The 16,688-nt window shown below is 55.0% G+C and overlaps 1 protein-coding gene across 2 annotated transcripts in view; it reads left to right on the top strand.

The window, feature by feature from the left end:
- Positions 1-2,441: 2,441 nt before the first annotated feature.
- CD99 (CD99 molecule (Xg blood group)) overlaps positions 2,442-16,688 on the top strand; it is a 28,429-nt gene continuing 14,182 nt past the window's right edge. Inside the window, exons 1-5 of one of the 2 annotated variants that reach the window (XM_037027681.1) lie at positions 2,442-2,590; positions 11,641-11,670; positions 13,031-13,075; positions 14,107-14,151; positions 14,723-14,791. In XM_037027681.1, the coding sequence (XP_036883576.1) occupies positions 2,524-2,590; positions 11,641-11,670; positions 13,031-13,075; positions 14,107-14,151; positions 14,723-14,791 (256 nt within the window). In that variant the 5' untranslated portion in view covers positions 2,442-2,523. The remainder of the gene's footprint in view (positions 2,591-11,640; positions 11,671-13,030; positions 13,076-14,106; positions 14,152-14,722; positions 14,792-16,688) is intronic. The other variant, XM_037027680.1, reaches the window with a different exon arrangement.

Raw genomic sequence — 16,688 nt, forward strand, 5'->3', positions numbered from 1 at the left:
GAATGGACGGATGGATGGATAAATAAATCAGTGGACGGATGAATGGATAGATAAACAGACGGATGAGCGGATGGCTGAGTGAATGGGTGGACGGACGGACGGATGGCAGTCAGACGGGTGGATGAATGCATTAGGAGACAGGTGGATGGATGGCTAATCCTATGTTTGTAAATATCGAGGGACTATGTGCAAATACACTTATCACTGGCTTGGGGAACAGGCTACAGATAGACCAAAGTCAGGGGGATTAATCATTACACACTCAGGAGACAGGCAGGGGCCCATCAGAGGCCGGGAGCGACTGAGACTTAGGCTGAAACAAACGTACGAGGGGGCCGCTGGAGTCTGCCAGCCATGGCCAGAACTCGGCCGGGCCCCAAGGCTCAGCCAGCGCAACGCACGGGACGCGGGTACTCCCAGTCCCAGTCCAGCTCACGGCCTTCCAACACACCTCCCGTGCCGTTTGGGTACAACTCAAGAGGCTCCTTCCACCCGACTTAGCTGCCATCCTGGGAGATAAGGCTTCCCTGTCACCCAAGTGTCTGCGAACTGTTGCGGACGTTTTAATTCGGAGACAAGCAAGGTGGCACTTGCCCCCCTCCTCCCCCCAGGGAGCTGAATGAATCGGAAGGAGAAGTCTGCCAAAGGCCTCTGCATAACCACGTAGGTGAAAGCCGGCAAGCCTGGCGTGAGGAGGAACACCAGGCATATTCATCATGGCCGGTGACGGGGACCTAGCCCCTCAGTGATAAGGTGCACCCAGACTCCAGAACTTTCTGGAATATCACAAGGGTGGAAAGAGAGGGGTTTTCCGATATGGTGAAGAACTTTGGGGTTCGTGCAGGTAGGACTTTCCTTTGAAGATGATAGGAGTGAACTGGAAATTGCCCAGGAAAGAATCTCTGCGTTTGTGCAGGAAGCACATGTGTGTGTGTGTGTGTGTGTGTGTGTGTTTTAATCATCCAGGCTTCATTCTGAGGTTGATTGACCTCAAGGTGCCAAAAAGGCTGCAGCAGCTCCAACATGCCCTCTTTTTCTACCCTAAGAGCTCTGAGCTCCTCCCATTGGCCCTAGCCTAGGGTCTCCACCCTCCATTGGCCCCAAGACTGTGGCGGGGAAGGGGGCGGGGAATGGAAAGAACTAATTGACACTTTCAAGGGTACATGGCGGAGGGTTAGGGGAAACAAATGTCAAGAAGGTGCAGGGCGCCTGAACATGGGACAGGGGGGTCAACCCAGGCTTATGACAAGAAGGAACACTTCAAAGGCTGGGTGTTTTGTCGGTCGGCTGGTTTCTCTGTGAAAAGGAAACATTGTCTGCCTGTCTTTGGGATTCCCTTGGTGAAGGAAACCGCAGCCCAGTTGTCAAAGTGTAAGGTGAGCCATCACCCAGAAGACGCAAGGTGGGCCCTGGCGCAGGGCTGTGTCTGACTCTCCTAAACTCCGCCCCCCACCCTCACCGCCGGGGCCTGGCACGCAGAGCCGGTGGCAGCAGACAGGCTCCCCGGGGCAGGGCCCGGAGCCAGGGCCTGGACTCCTGCGGGGAGGAGCCGACAGCGGCACACTCAGGAGCCCTCGGTGGCGTTCGTCGGCCGACTGCCGCACTGTGACTCAGGAATCCTTCACCCAGGCCCCGGCGGCCATGGGGACAGAATTTTAAGCTAAGGTCTTCGTTAAAGAAATACACTGTAAGCCTGGCACAGGGAAAGGCAGCCGCGGGCCTCTGGATGTCTCCAGAGACCCCAGAGAAGGGGGCGGGCCGCCTCAGACGAGACAGGAGACCCTTGTCTGGCCCTCCCCGCCCCAGCCCACCCCCGACCTGGCCTGGGGGCATTTTCGGGAACTGGAGGCCCCTGGAATGGCAGCCCTGGGTCAGGCGGGGGAATAGACCACAGACCGGCCCAAACATTGGGCCTGCCGCCCCAAAGCCCCCACCGCTGCTGTGGCCTCCGTGAGTCCAGCCTGGACTGTGGGGGTCGGGGCGCCCCCACTTTGTTTTCCTAAAGGAGTCTCTCTTGGGGGTAGGTCCCGTGACAGCCTGGAAGGGGTTGTGGAGACAAGGAGGGCCCCCACAGTTTCCACACAAGGGAGGTGGTTTCACTGGGCTCCTTAGAGGAACCGCGCTGGGGGATCCCCATTAAACGGAGAAGCGGGGTTTATTTGTTTCTCTCCGTGCGGCTCTGGGGTTTCCCTTACGGGCGGGTAAGGAGTATCCCCATCCCATCCTTTCCCCAGGGGGGACAGGGCTCTTTTCCCCGGCCTAGCCGCCCCCCCCCCCCCAGAAGTGGGAGCCGTGCCGTCCGCTCTCAGCTCCGTGCGCTCCACCCAGGGCTGCTTCTGGGCAGCAGGGCCGGGTGGTCACGGGCGGGGCGAGCGCGGGCCAGGGCGGGTTGATATCGCCGCGCCCCCTTCTCCCCGTCCCGCGCGGGCTCCGCCCCGGGGTGGGGGGGGTGGGGGGTTGGAGTGCAGCCTCCGCCCGCGAGCGCCACTCCGGGGATCCTGCCTGCGCCGCACCGGGCGCACCATGGCGCGCCGGGCTGTCCTCGCGCTGCTGCTGTTGGGCCTGCTGAGCACTCGGGTGTCCCCCCAGGGTAAGCGTGCGGCTGGGGCAGGGCGCGGGGCCCCCGGGAGTCCCGCCGGTGCCCGTTGTGTGGTGGGGGGGGGAGCAGGGACGGGCCGCCCCGGGCCCACCTGGAGTCTCCCCGCGGGGCGGGGGGCGGGGTGCTCACGGGTGGCCAACGCCCGAGGGAGGCAGCCGGCAACTTTTTTCCTGGGCCAGTTTGGGCGCAGTCCAGAGGAGAAACGTCAGTTTTTGTTTTTTTTAAACCACTACCTGTGCAAAGTCGCGGGGGTCTGCAGGGACCGGTGATATTCGCTTTCCCCACGTGGGGGACAAAGTTTGTTCCCGGGGCCCGCCTTTGCCCCCGGACCCGGGCTGGGCTCCCCAGCGCGCTCCTTTGTTCTGGGGCGCGGTGGGAGCTCCGAGCCACGCCCTGCGTCCCGGGCCTAAATTTGGACGCCGCCGGGGAGCCTGACACCCAGGGGGGAGGGGAGGGAAGCCTTAGACCAGCTCAGAGCGTTGGAGGAGTCCAAGCGCCCGCCTAGTCTCCAGGCCTCGGGGCCGGCAGCGCTCGCGAGGCGCCGGCCCGCGAGGAGAGAGGCTCCGCCAAGACAAGAAACGTGTTCTCAGCGGATAGGGTGCCGCGCGAGATGGTTCGGGAGACCCAGGAAAAAAGTTTCCGGCGCGGGGAACTTCGCTGGAGCCCGGTCCCGCGACCCCACGCGGTTCCACCCGCCGCTTCCTGGCGTGGGCTTGGGTTTCTGCCTTGAAAAAAGAAGGCAGTGGAGGACTGGCCCGCCCCTCCCCCGCCCCCGCGGAATGCAAGGTCTGGCTGCCGCCAGCCCCCCGGCGCGCCGTGAGCGTTTATGCCGAACGCTGCGTTATTTGTCCCGGCGAATGCGGCCGCACTGCCAGGCGGCCAGGGAGGCGGGCCGTGCGTGGAGTTTGGAGACGGGTCTGGGGGGCGCCGCATGTATATTTGGAACCAGAAATAGGCCCGAGAAGACGGAGAAAGCCTGGCTCCACATGGGAGCAACTTACGCCTGACCTATGGGGCCCTGGAGGGGTTTGGGCGGGGTGGGGGGGGCGCGGTGTGGGCAGAGACCTCTTCCTACCTCTCTGGTTCCTTCTGGAATGTCCCCGCTTGTCCCCCGTTCCTTCATAAGTTTTTTTTTTTCTGTCCGTGTGTGGTACATTTCTTCCAACTATACCAGCTCCCCCCAAACTGAGTCGTCTCTGCTACTTGTTTATCGTTTCCTGATGGATTTTGTTTTTTTTTCCGGAGCACCTACTGTGTGCCCCGCCTCCAGAGAAAGGGGTGAGCGGGGGTTCTGGTAACCCCAGCATGGGCCATCCATGGAGAGGGGGCGGCGGGGAGAAATATCCAAACAGGAGAATGGGACAGGGCCCCAAGGGTGACTTGTCACTGTGGGGGAGAGTGACCGGCTCTGTGGCTATGGCCTCAGCCCCCAAGGAAGTCATTTTGAAAGTTTTTAGGGAAGAGAGAAAACAAAACAAACAAACAAAACCCAACCCCCAGCCCCGTTAGCCAGGAATCGCCTGATTCCTTTGAGAAGTTGGTTGATGTGTTTTGGATGCTGAGGCTGGCTTGGGTGCAGCCGTAGGTGTGGGGACGCCGAGCAGGGGGGTGGGGAGGGGACGGGAGCCAGCCTGGCGCCCCCCAAATGCAGAGAAATTGGAGGTTTAGTAGCCACTGACCTCCTTCGGGAGCCCCATCCTGGGGCTGGGGGTAGGAACAGGCTGTCCCGAAGGGTTTTATCCGCAAAGTGTCTTTTGTGGCTGGTGGCACTCAGGACACAGTTTGTCACGGAAATAGGGTGGTGCCTCGGTGTCCGCCCTGGCGGCAAAAGTCCTGTGAGGCCGGGGACGGGTCTCCACTGTAGGGCTAGTGACACTGGCCGGACTTCAGAGTCCTTGCGTTCCCAGGTGTCCTCCAACATCCCTGTGGGGCCTTGAGGGGTGGGACAAGACAGACCACAGAAGGGGAAAGAGGTGCCTTCAAGCCTAGGTGGAGACAGGATCTGGACACGTTTTTGGTGGTCATCACTGGGAAGGGCGTGGCCTTGGTATCTGCGGGGTGGAGGCCAGGGGTTCCGCTCAGCACCCTCCAGAGCCCAGGGCGCCCCACCTCCGAGAGTCCTCCAGCCCCAGATGACCTTATGTCTGTGCCACAGGTTGTTGGCCACTGGTCATCGGGCCGACCTCGGGGAGGATGGGCATGACTCGAGTCCACACGCACCTTCAATGCCAAAGTCACTTCTGTGTCTCCCCGTTTGGAAGCTGCAACGCCCACCTGGGCTGGGGTCTCCTGGCCAGTCTGGGGGTTCCCTGCCGTCCCCACCCAACAAGCATAGGTTTCTGTGGGGGCTTGCGTTCCCCAGCCCCTGGCCTTGCTTTTCCCCGTCCGACTGTCACTGAGGAGAGAATACAGCACAGGGGTCATGGCCGGGGTTGGGTGGAAGATGATGTAGGTATCTTTTCCAGGCCCCGTGTCCTCCACGGGAGACGTCCTGGGGTTCCTTTCCATTCACACTTTCCCATCACGACGGTCTGGTTTAGGGAACAGGGTCACCTGTTTCGAGGACCGGCTTGGACGCGCAGAGAGTGGAGGAGCTCCTCGTGCAGTGCCTGGTCCCCGTGACGGTCTCCTTCCGTCCTCACACTAGGAGGGGGGGGCTGTCTCCAGCGGTTCCATAGACACACTGTCCTGTGACCTCCCCCTCCTTGCCAAACCCCGGGGTGGAGCATGGCATGTGTGTATGTGTGTGTGTGTGTGTGTGTGTACACAGAGGAACCGCCCAGATTTTTGTGTGTGTGTGACGGAGATAGAACGCTTTGGAAAATATTTCCTACTGACATGGGGACTTCCTAAGCCTCCCAGAATGAGCCCTACGCAGGACCACAGACTACCCAGTACATCACAGGCCAGCAAGATCGCCAAGGAAGAGCGAGCCCTCTTTAGAAAGACCAAGGGCGTATGCGATGCTGTACGTTGTAACAGAGGCGCCTCCAGCCGGGGCAAGAAGTGCAGGCATCGGCAAGGGGCAGAGAAAGAAATTTGGGAAGGAAAGGGAGCTCAAGACAACTGTTTCTTGATTTTCCACAGGGACTCGGTATGAATCGGCCTTTTGCCCTTAAGCCGCACGGAGACGCCTCTGACACGCACGCACGCGCGTTTCTGAGAATAGTTTGTTATCATCTGCTGCTTCTGGACAGATCGCCAGGCTGCCCAAATGCACGCGTCATCGGGCCCGGTGGGTGCCGCCACCCTGGTTCTGCCTGCGGTCTCGTTGTCCTGCAGGCAGAGTGCTGGTCGGCCAGCCGCCAGGCGGTTCTCTGGGTCTCTGCCGGTCTGTTGGTGGAAAAGGCGCTAACTAATCGAATTCCTCTTGGTGTTTATCTGATTAGCAGTATCTCTCACTTCTGCCGAGAGTCCTGCCCTGGGCTTCCCCTTTCTTGAAATTCCTGTTCTTACTCTCTGTCTGCTCCATTTTTTTTTTTTTTCCTTGACCGGCTTTGGGAGCGTAACACGCCTGGGTGTGTTTCAGCTCTCTCTTAGCATGACTCACACTTGCCGCTTTCCCTCGTGTGTTCTCTTGCTAGTCATTCTTTTTTTTTTTTTAAATCTCTTAAACAGGAAGCTAGAGACTTCCTTTTTACTCACCCCAGAGGCAGAGGCGGGCCCTCCAACCAGGGACTCTCAAACAGCCAGGGGAGGCCCCCGGAGGGGCCCTGGATGTGGTGTGGGGTCGGCGGCCTGCAGGAAGGAAAGGAAATCCAGTGGGAGAAAAACGTCAGCCGGCGAGTTCCACGCGGCCCTACCCATTTCGTCTGGGCGCCCTGAACCCTGACACGAAACATAACCTGAAGCCGTGACTTGCGGTTTTGGGTAGAGCCCCTCCGTTTTAGGGGAATGACCTTAACGTTGCAGTTGCTTGGCAACTTGTAATCGCTCCAAGGGTGCTTTTGGAAAAAAAAAATAGTGTGTGTTTTCGTTTGTTGAAGGGAGGTCTCTCTGAAGGGCCGGAACGGCCGTCCCTCGGCCCAACACAGTGCAGTCAGAGTTGGAGTTTCTTCTGTGTCGCTCGGCCCCCCCAGGGCCCGCCGGGCGCTGCCCGGTGGTGTCAGATCAGGCAGGGATGCAGACCGGAAAAGGCGTGCGTTTCCATGGGACCGCAGCGTGCCCGAGTTACCTGTGCATGAAGCGTGAATACTTCCTGTTGTCTTCGGGGGCAGGTGGCCTCGCAGGCATGCAGATTTTCTAAATAGGGCAAGAAGCCAGAGGGTGGCCACGGTCCACTTCTGCTTTTGCCAGCCCCCTTCCCGTCCAGAAGGGCGTGGGTTCAGTCCAAGACGTGAATGAAAGTGGTGTCGTCTGCCGCATACTCAGCAGAACGTGGACGTCCCCCGGGAAGGGATGGGGCAAGGAGTCGGTCGGGGGGGTGTGTGACACAGAGCGGTGCACACAGACCGTGAAGGGGACGTTAGGCTGGGTCTCAGCCAGAGCAAGGACACTAAGAAAAGGAGCCTTGTGGGGATGGGTGGCTACTGCATGGGTGACAAAGAGGGAGTCTCTCCCCGCTGAGAAAGTTACTGAAGGACCGCGGCCTGGCGGGAGAGAGGTAGCACACACTGGGCGTGATGGATGGTGGACAGATGGATGGACGGACGTCATCGATGATGTATCTGTGTGTGTGGATGGATGGGTCGTTGGATGCGTAGTTGGAGGGATGCATGGATGGAAGACTAGAAGGATAGACGTTATAGATTATAGGTGGATGGATGGATAGATATACGTGGTAGATGGTAGCTAAATGGTAGAGGATAGATAGAACATAGAGATATACAGATGGAGTTTCTTATTCATCCATCACCCATCCATCTGTCCGTCCACCCATCCACGCATCTTTTAGCTGTTGCTTTTTCTTCCTCTCTCTCGCTCTCTACCTAGAATCTATCAATCGCCCGTCTGTCCAGAGAAGTAGCAGCAGCCGGCCCTCTCGGGTGGTGTCCCGCTGTGGGGGTACATCCCCTCAGTGCCCCGAGACCCCTTAGACCCCCTCGTCATAGCTCACCGTAAGCGTATCCCTGGGCAGTGCACGCCGGGCTCTGCATTCCAGGGAGAGAAGGAGCTGGCTGGGAGCTGGGGAAGAGATCAGGAAATGGGAACCACAAGGGGAAACATAGCATCTGCTGGGGTGCAGACTGCACCCTGCATTTTGCTTTTCTAGACAGAGCTCCCCCGAGAGTCCCACCCCAAATCTATCTGCATGGTGGGCTTACGCAGGTAACCGCTGAGAGATTCGGTCCAGCCCGTTGCCCCTATGCTGCCTGCTAGTCCCTCCCACCTGGAGCTTCGGATTATTTTCTCGCCCTCCTGCACCTCCTCCTCCATCCCGGTCTTTAGTGGTGCAGCCATTTGCCCAGACTGTCCCACTGAAGAGTCGCCAGCGACCGTTGCCAGCTCCTTGGCATTACATCCAGTCTGTTAGCCAATACCTTTGGCGTCATCCCCTAAACCTTCCTCGGCCCTTGCTCCTTTCTCCATCTCTCTTTTTTTTCCCTAATGAGATTGGCACGCCCATGCCTGACATCCTTCCTGGACAAGTGTAAGAGCCTGGACAAATCTAGTTCCTTCCCTGGGTCCCTGGGGCGCTTTCACGGGTCCTGGAGACTCCCTCTCAAAATACTATATAATTTTTAAACGTATTTTATTTGTTGTTAGAGAGAGGGGAAGGGAAGGAGAAAGAGTGGGAGAGAAACATCCATGGGTGGTTGCCTCTCGAGCGCCCCCTACTGGGGACCTGGCCCACAACCCAGGCATGTGCCCTGACTGGGAATCGAACCAGCAACCCTTTGCTTCACAGGCTCGCCCTCCATCCACTGAGCTACCCCAGCCAGGACAATAATAATTTTTTTTTAATGCATAAGAAGAACTAGGTTTCCAGGGAAACCAGGTACAGTAAGCCAACTCTCCAGTGTCCAAAGAAGAGGCTGCTCCGTGCCCCCCATCCTCTCTCCTGGTGCCCAAGTGATGGTCCAAAGTGCAGACCTGCTCAGAGACCCTTCAGTGGGTCTGCACACCCAGCTTTGGGGGTCTCAGCCTTGGCCCCAGAGCCTAGTACCCTCCGGAGCTGTGCGCTCTCTCTACCAGGAATGTGGCTTGGTGGGGGAACACAGCATCCCATGTTTAGGGAAGTTCAACTTGGTGCACGAGAGAACTTGCTCAGTCCTGGTAGGGAACTCATCTAAGACCCATCACCGAGGCCTCTGCAGCTTCTTATGGGTGGTAGGTGGTGGAATGGCCACCTATCTACCCATCAGTCCATCCACTCAGCTGTCAGTCCATCGGCCCACCCTCTCACACATCATCCATCCGTCCACTGTCCATCCACTTATCCATCATCCACCCATCCATGTATCCCTCCCTCCCTCCCTCCATATTCTTCCACATATCCATCCTTCCATTTGCTTACCCACGCTCCCCTGCATCCACGAGGAATGGCAGAGGTTTCCCAGAGGACGGGTCATTTTCTCAGGGCTTTGAGGCATCAATAAGAGTTTTCCTGGCATGAGAAGAAGGGTTGGACATTTGCGACCAAGGGGAGGATGCAAGTGAAGACTCGGGGAGGGTGGAGGTGCCCACACTGTGACTCTGAGGGCCTCACGACTCGTTCCCAAGATGCTGGGGACAATGATAAATTGCCTAGCGCCACACGGTGACGTCTATCAGACACCGCAGGAACTGTGAGGATTCAGTTCCGAGCAGCAGAGACTGGACTCAGCTGTGTCCCCGGGGTTCATTCTTTTTCATGCTGGGCCAGCAGGGAATGTTCTGGGAGCCCGGGGACGCCCAGTCCAGTTATTGTGGCCACGCACGCGCCTCCTGGCCTCAGCCATTTAGCAGACTCTTAGCATTGAATACATGTCCCGGCTCTCGGCTCCCTCTCTGCCTGTCCTCTGTGCTCACAGCCTGCGCTTGGTGGTAGAAATTTCTCCATTCAGGCTAGCCTGCTGCACGGGCCATGTGCACAGCTGGGTGCCTGGTTTTCTGGGGTTCGGCCCTACCAATGGGGCTTTGTTCCGGAAAACCTTTGCCTGGGGTGAGCAGAGACAGACGGGCGTGGGGTGCATGCCTGGCTGCTGCCTCCTGTCCTGGAGGCTTCGTGGGCAGTTGTGCAACCGAAGTTCTTAGTGAGGCTCCGGGGCGGGGGCAGGGGGGGGCAGGGCTGCAGAACCTGGGAGCAGGGGTGGCTGCCCTACATGGTGCAGGGTGTGGGGGCTGTAGCCTGGACACTAGGGGAGGGCTTGGGGGGTCGGGCGGAGTTCCCTTCCCTCCCACCCTGACGGCAGCCCCGTGGCATTCGTTATTATGGTTTATTCTTGCTCTTCAAGAGGGAACCTGGGGGGCTGAGGCACACTCCAGCCGCCTGAGTTCTCCTTCTCTTCTGATTGTACTTCTGCAAATTGTTTCGATTTTATTTTTACCTCTGTTTCTTATCTAATGTAAAGGTTCTGTTTTGAGGGTCTATCACGCATCCCGTCTACGACTTACTATTCTACATCGCCATTTGTTTCTGTTCTAATTTTGTTTCTCAGATGAATTGGTTTTAGTTTATATATGTATTTGTAGGATTTATAAGTTCTGTGGTTACATTCTAAATTGTGTAGTTTATAATTATATATCATTTCTTATTATAAGCCTTCATATTTTGTTGCTACCATTATACTTCCTGTCTGTTCATTTTTATATATAAATTTTATATATTTACGTATTGGTTCTATATTTACACATACATTTTATATATAAACAAGTTATATATTTGGTAACCACTGTAATTTATTATTGTACGTAGGTTTTATTTCCACTCTAATTTATTTCCATTTTAGTTTTATAGATGTATATAGTTTACACACACGCATCCTATATATAAATGGCACAATTTTTAACTTTTATAATGAATTGTTGGAGCTCTATTCTTATTGATCCCAGTTGTATTTGTACAATTTATTTCCATTTTAGTTCTGTGCGTTTCTTTCTATCCTTTATCTGTTCCCTGTGCAAAAGTGTGTGAGTTATAACACTCTGGTACTTTATAGGTATTTTATTTCTATTCTGTTTTTGCTGCCAGGATTGTCTTCTGTCTGTATTTACTCAGACCTGCTGCCTAGATACACTGTCGCATTTTGGGAAGTCTACCCTTGTGATGGAATTTAGGGGGGTCCCACTGGAGCTTCCTCCCCGGTGACGGTGTCCCACCCCCGGCCCCACCAGGCAGCCCAAATACCAGGGTGCTGGGGACTCATCTGGGTCCCCCCGTGTGCTTCTCGGGGATGACTGGCCCCAGGAGAAAGCACAAGAATCAGATGAGAACCAGAAGGGTGGTCAGGGTGACTCAGGCCTGCCCCCTGAGGCCAGGGGCCTCGCCCAGGGTGACTCACCGCCTGCGTGCACAGCTTGGGGAGCCCTGAGGGGCGGGCTGGAGACCGGGGGCGCCCGGGTTTCCGCCGAGGGACCCCCGGCGTGGCGTGCGGTGTGCCCCGAGGGTTCCCCAGCAGCAGACTCACCATCTGCCTGGCCGCCCGGGACCTCACAGCGCCCGGTGGCCGGCTTGACCCGGCTGAGGACGACTGGACAGCCAGGCGTCCTCCCCTCGCTGGACCCCCAGAGCCGGCCTCCACCCCTTCCTCCGAATTCCACATGCGTGGGTGCGTGTCTGGGGGAGAGCGTGCCCACAGACTCTCGGCCTCCAGGGCAAGGCAACCCTTCCCCGGCCATTTCAGAGGCACAGCCTTCTTGACAGAACCAGGCGCACGCAGGCGTTCTGCTCAATTCTACCCTCATGGGTTGTTTTAGATACAGAGTGACCCATCGGTGGTAGCCGGGGCAGCGAGTGTTTAGAGGGAGGAGACAAATCACAGCCCATCGGCGGCGTGTCTTCCAGAGCCGCCGATCGCCCCGAGCAGTGCCCTGCCCTGCCCCTTTCTGTGCATCGTTTCCTTAATTTTCCAGTTCGCTCAGATTTTCCTGAATTCTAACTCGACTCTTTTTTCTCTTAGATGATTTCGATTTATTGGATGCCCTGGACGGTGAGTGATTTTTTAACAAGATTGTATGTATTTATCTTTAGAGAGGGGAGAAGGGAGGGAGAAAAAGAGGGAAAGAAACATCCGTGTGTGGTCGTCTCTCCGGCGCCCCCTCCTGGGGGCCTGAGCTGCCGCCCAGGCGCGTGCCCTGATGGGGAATCGATCCGGCGACCCTTGGGTTCCCAGGCGGTCACTCCATCGGCCCAGCCACACCAGCCAGGGCTGTGAGGGATATTTATCAACAGCGTTTTAAAGACAATAGCGTGACTGTTTCGTTGGGACACCCAGTAAATACGTTTACACGTGCCGCCCTGTGGGAACAAGACCCACACAAGGTGAGAAAAAGCAAGATGCCCTTGGTCAGATAGATAGTCACCGGCGTCCCCGTTTCCAAATTAAGGTCCCCTTGGGAGGATCCCGGTGGACACGAGTTTGAGGGGGCAGCAGAGGCTTCAACCCGGGGACACATTTGGAAAGGCTGGACCCACACCCAGCAAGGCAGGCAATTGCCAAGCGCCCGTAGGATACTCTCGCTCCTGAGGAAGTCGTGCTTCTGGAAGACCAGCGGCGAGATGCTTTGCGGTCCCGGTGACCACCGCTTGCTGTCCTTTGCCTCCCAGGGGACCAGGCTGCGGAGGTGTCCCGAGGGATACCCCGTGCCGAAAGCACGCTCAAACTCTCTTCGTGAATTTTAGTTTCAGGTGCATTTTTATTTGGTGGGAAGAGTCGCAATAACAAAAACGATGCTCCTTAAAATTCTGTGGATTAACGTGCCTCAGTCCAGCCCTAGCCTCATCATTCAATTGTTTAGAGCATCGTCCCCATACACCAAGGTCGTGGGTTCGATCCCCAGTCAGGGCGCATGCAGGAAGCAGCCAGGGACCACAAATCAAAGTCTCTCTCTCTCTCTCAAATCAATCCATCAAAAAAAATTGAAAACCTTACAAAGCCCACCGATGTTTTCATTTTTTCAGCCCAGGTTGCCTGGCGTCTGTGAAGTCCTCGGAAGAGGGTCTTCGGGCATTTGAAATCGGGGAACGAATTGTTCTGATAATATTTTTTGAATAGAAAACGGTTGCCATTTTCCACGGCGTATTTGTGGGGGCAATGGCGTTACCGGGAACAACCAGCGAGACGACGGAGACGTATGTAAAGCATCTTGAGTCTCCTGCGTGATCTCCAGTTTCAATCTTTCGGATTTCTCATTCTTATTTAGTGACTTAATAAAAGATAAGTGTTGGAGAAAAATTTAAAAAAAACATGATTGACTCTTTTTTTTTTAAATGGGGCATCCTACAGAGTTGACTTTGTTTCTGAGCTGCAAGCGTTACTTACAGAAATGTCTTTGTATTTTTTTTTCCAGACACTGAGAAGAAGCCCACGCCAACCCCCAAAAAGCCCTCTTCGGGTAAGAAGCAAATGTTCTTTGCGAGCAAAGAGAGTGGGCCAGTTATTGTCTTGCACCCCGGTTTCCCCGAGACCTGGGTGACACATGGACAGAGCCCCCATAGACCCCATGAGAAAATCCATACGGCAGCCGCCAGGACCTCAGGCGTCCGGGCCTTCACGCTCACTGATGCTTTCAAATGAAATGCAGAAATTAGGGACACACACTGAAATTGGCCAAGGCTCTCATTCGGTGGTGGTTAGCCACTCGGAGTCAAATCAGTGCCCCAGGTTGTATGGCTCTTCCTTGTTCTGAGTTTTTATGTCCGGGGATAATATATCCGCTTAGTTATGGGGCTTGTTTGTAGAGGGTTATCTCTTGAGCGAAGGGGTCGCCCGGGACTTTGTTCACACCCAGGCGTTGGGACGCTGCACGCACCTTGCGGGATACGTGGCGGTTGAATGTGTGAATTTGCACCACGGGACACCCTCCTCATGCTCACAGTCGTCCAGTGTGTTGTGTGGGGTGGACACGCATGTGCCTAGACGTGAACTGGAATTGGAAAACAGTTCCTAACACCAAGAAGGCGTCCTGGGGAACTCTCCAGAATCATCATGCCGATACATCCAGGGTACCTGGGTCAGGGCCGCCGTTGTCTAGGGCCAGGTGTCCCACAAATCCGGTCGCCCACTTCTGTCCCCGTGTCTTGGCAAGCCCACCTCGCAGAGGTTGCTGGCCGTCTGTCGGGGAATGGCCGGAGAATGGGAAACGAACCCGGGAGAGTGTTCTGGAGGTGGCGTTGGAAATCCACCTCGGCCCGTGGGCTGCTGTGGATGGATTCTGTGTTCGCCGTGTCGTGGACTCACCCTCAGAGAGATGAATGAGCCGTGTGGCAATCGGTTGGGGAAAATGGGTCCCCCGTGGCAGTCCTGCTCAGAGGGACGGCCAGAACAATACCAAGGGAGGTGGGGACACCCTTCTCCCCAAGACGCCTTGTTTCTTTGCGTTTTGCCCCACACCTCGGGGACTAACAACTACCGTCTTTTCTCTAGGGGACGACTTCAGTTTGGAAGATGCCGTAGCTGGGGGAGGACACAGTGAGTAACGCTTGTCGTTCTGCTCCGTGGCTGACTTGCTCGTCATCACCAAAGGGGCGTGATGATTTCAAAGAGCTGCATCGTTTTACGAGGATACATAGAGTTGGAGTTTTTTTGTTTTTTTTTTTAACCAGGAAAACCTAGGGAATGAGCGGGGTGCGATTGGCGATGGAGTTTATCAGTGTGCTCACTTTGACTTTGGAAAGTCTGGTGGTGTTTTGTGGAAATAGAAGGCAAGCTGATGGGCCTCCCCTCCAGAGGGACCCCATCCAGGGCCGCACCCTCTTTGTGCTGCCGTATTGACGTGATCGACGCTGATTGCACGGCCCGGCGACCGGGCGTCTCCATTTTGCCCTGGGGACCCAGAAATAGGGCCGCTGGTCCCCACAGCTGCACTTAGATTCTGTGGGATTCCCGCGAATGGAAGTACTGTGGCCGGGAGGACGACGGGGAGAAACCGGCAGGGGGCGGGCTGAGGGCGCGCTGAGCAGACCGGCTGCGTGCAGGTGGACGCTTCGCTGTCTTTGCCGAGAATTCGTCGTTCTTACAGCGCGCCTCTTTTTCCCGACAGACGATCCTGTGCCTCCCGGTCCGCCGAAACCAAAACCGAATCCAAACCCCCACCACCCCGGAACTTCTGGTAAGACCCCAGATCTCTCTGCCGGTGCCCTGGGTGGTTTCAGAGTACGGCCTTGTCCCCATCACCGGTGACCGCTGCACGTCCCTGGACATCACCGCCCCATCGCTGGGGTGGTTTTAGGTGCCACCGGGCTGACCGTGGTGGTTCTGCGCAGGGGAATCCAAGTTTTCCCCACGGTGAGGGCAGGCTTGAAAAGGATATTTTGGGTTGGCGTGTCATTTTTACGGGGCAGTTGTTTATTTTACTTCCAAGCTTTTTATGGGCCCTTTAGAGAATGGCAGGCAAGATTTTTTTTTTCCCGTTGAATCTTCATTATTTTTCCCCATTTAGGTCCCTCCTACACCCCTCCCCCCAGCAAGCCCCACCCTGTTGTCCATCTGTGAATCCTTTTTCCTTTTTGCTCAGTCCCTGTACCCCCTAGGCCCCCACCTCACTAGCTGTCATCTGTCCTCCGTCTGTGAGTCTGTCTCCGTGTCGCTTGTCAGTTCAGTTTGCTTGTTAGATTCCGCGTGCGAGTGAGGTCGTATGGTATGTGTCTTTCTCTCACTGGCTTGTTGCTCTCAGCACGGTGCTCTCCGGATCCATCCATGCTGTAGCAAAGGGTAAAAATTTTTTCTTTTTTTTTTACAGCCAAGTGGAATTCCATTGTGTAAATGTCCAGCAACATTTTAAATGTACAGAATCGATACGAGAAAAAAATGTCCGCTTGCTTTTTTCATCCTTTTTGCCTTTGGGGGTACATCGGTATATACTCCAAGTCACGGGGCGAGCACCAGTGTTTTTTTAATGGAATTGCCTGTTCACGTTTCAAATTTTGAGAGTTTTTTTCTTTATGTATTTGTTAAATTTTTTAACCCAGAAAAAAACAAACACTGTTCCTCTACCACTGTTAACATTGGGATGGTTATTCTCCTCAGTATTTTATTTCTGAATTAGATAAAACAGATGAAGTAAAAGGGTTCATCTTTTATTTATTCTGGGCCATAAAATATGTTTTTGCTTATTAATAATAATCTAGAAACATTTTTCCCATCCTTTAATAGTTTTCATCTTATAACTTTTTAACGGCAGCTCTATGCTGCTATAACTAATCTCCAAATTTGACAATGTTCCCTTTTGTTTCTTCTGAAATGTTGGAACTGTGAATTACAAAAGCAAATTCAAGCCGTCGTCACGCATTTAAAACTTTTTTTGTTAAAAAAGATTCTAGCCCTGGCTGGTGTAGCTCAGTGGATTGAGTGCGGGCCCACCAACCAAAGGATCCCGGTTCGATTCCCAGTCAGGGCACGTGCCTGCGTTGCAGGCCAGTTCCCAGCAGGGGACGCACAGGAGGCAACCACACGTTGATATTTCTCTCCCTCTCTCCTTCCCTTCCCCTCTACAGAGAAATAAATTTTAAAAAATTTTAAATGTTTAAAAAAAAGATTCTAGAAGTCCAGCTGTTGAGGTCAATACATGCAAACTACCTCGGTAGGGTTTTTTCTTTTAAGATTTTATTTATTCATTTTTAGAAAGAGAGGAAGGGAAGGAGAAAAGGAGGGAGAGAAACCCTCAGTGTGAGACACATGTGTCGGCTGCCTCTCGCACGCCCCCCAGCCGTGGGCCTGGCCCACAACCCAGGCGCGTGCCCTGACGGGGAATTGAACCGGCGACCTTTTGGTTTGCTGGACGACGCCCAACCCACTGAGCCACACTGTTTCTCCCAGTTTTTATTTATTTCTGTGAATAAGTTTTATGTGCACTGTTTTCCTGTTTATTTCTTCTGCCTTGTAGATTTTTTTAAAACTAGATACTTCATGACAAACAGCCTTTTCACTTTTAATAATTTCTCTCTCGTTTCTTAGTTTTCCGAACCCTTTCACATTGCCCAGTGATTCGTGTAAAATGTTTTTCCCTG

The sequence above is a fragment of the Sturnira hondurensis genome, unplaced genomic scaffold, assembly GCF_014824575.4.
Source record: "Sturnira hondurensis isolate 20B ecotype Veracruz unplaced genomic scaffold, ASM1482457v3 Scaffold0019234, whole genome shotgun sequence".
Classification (NCBI taxonomy): domain Eukaryota; kingdom Metazoa; phylum Chordata; class Mammalia; order Chiroptera; family Phyllostomidae; genus Sturnira; species Sturnira hondurensis.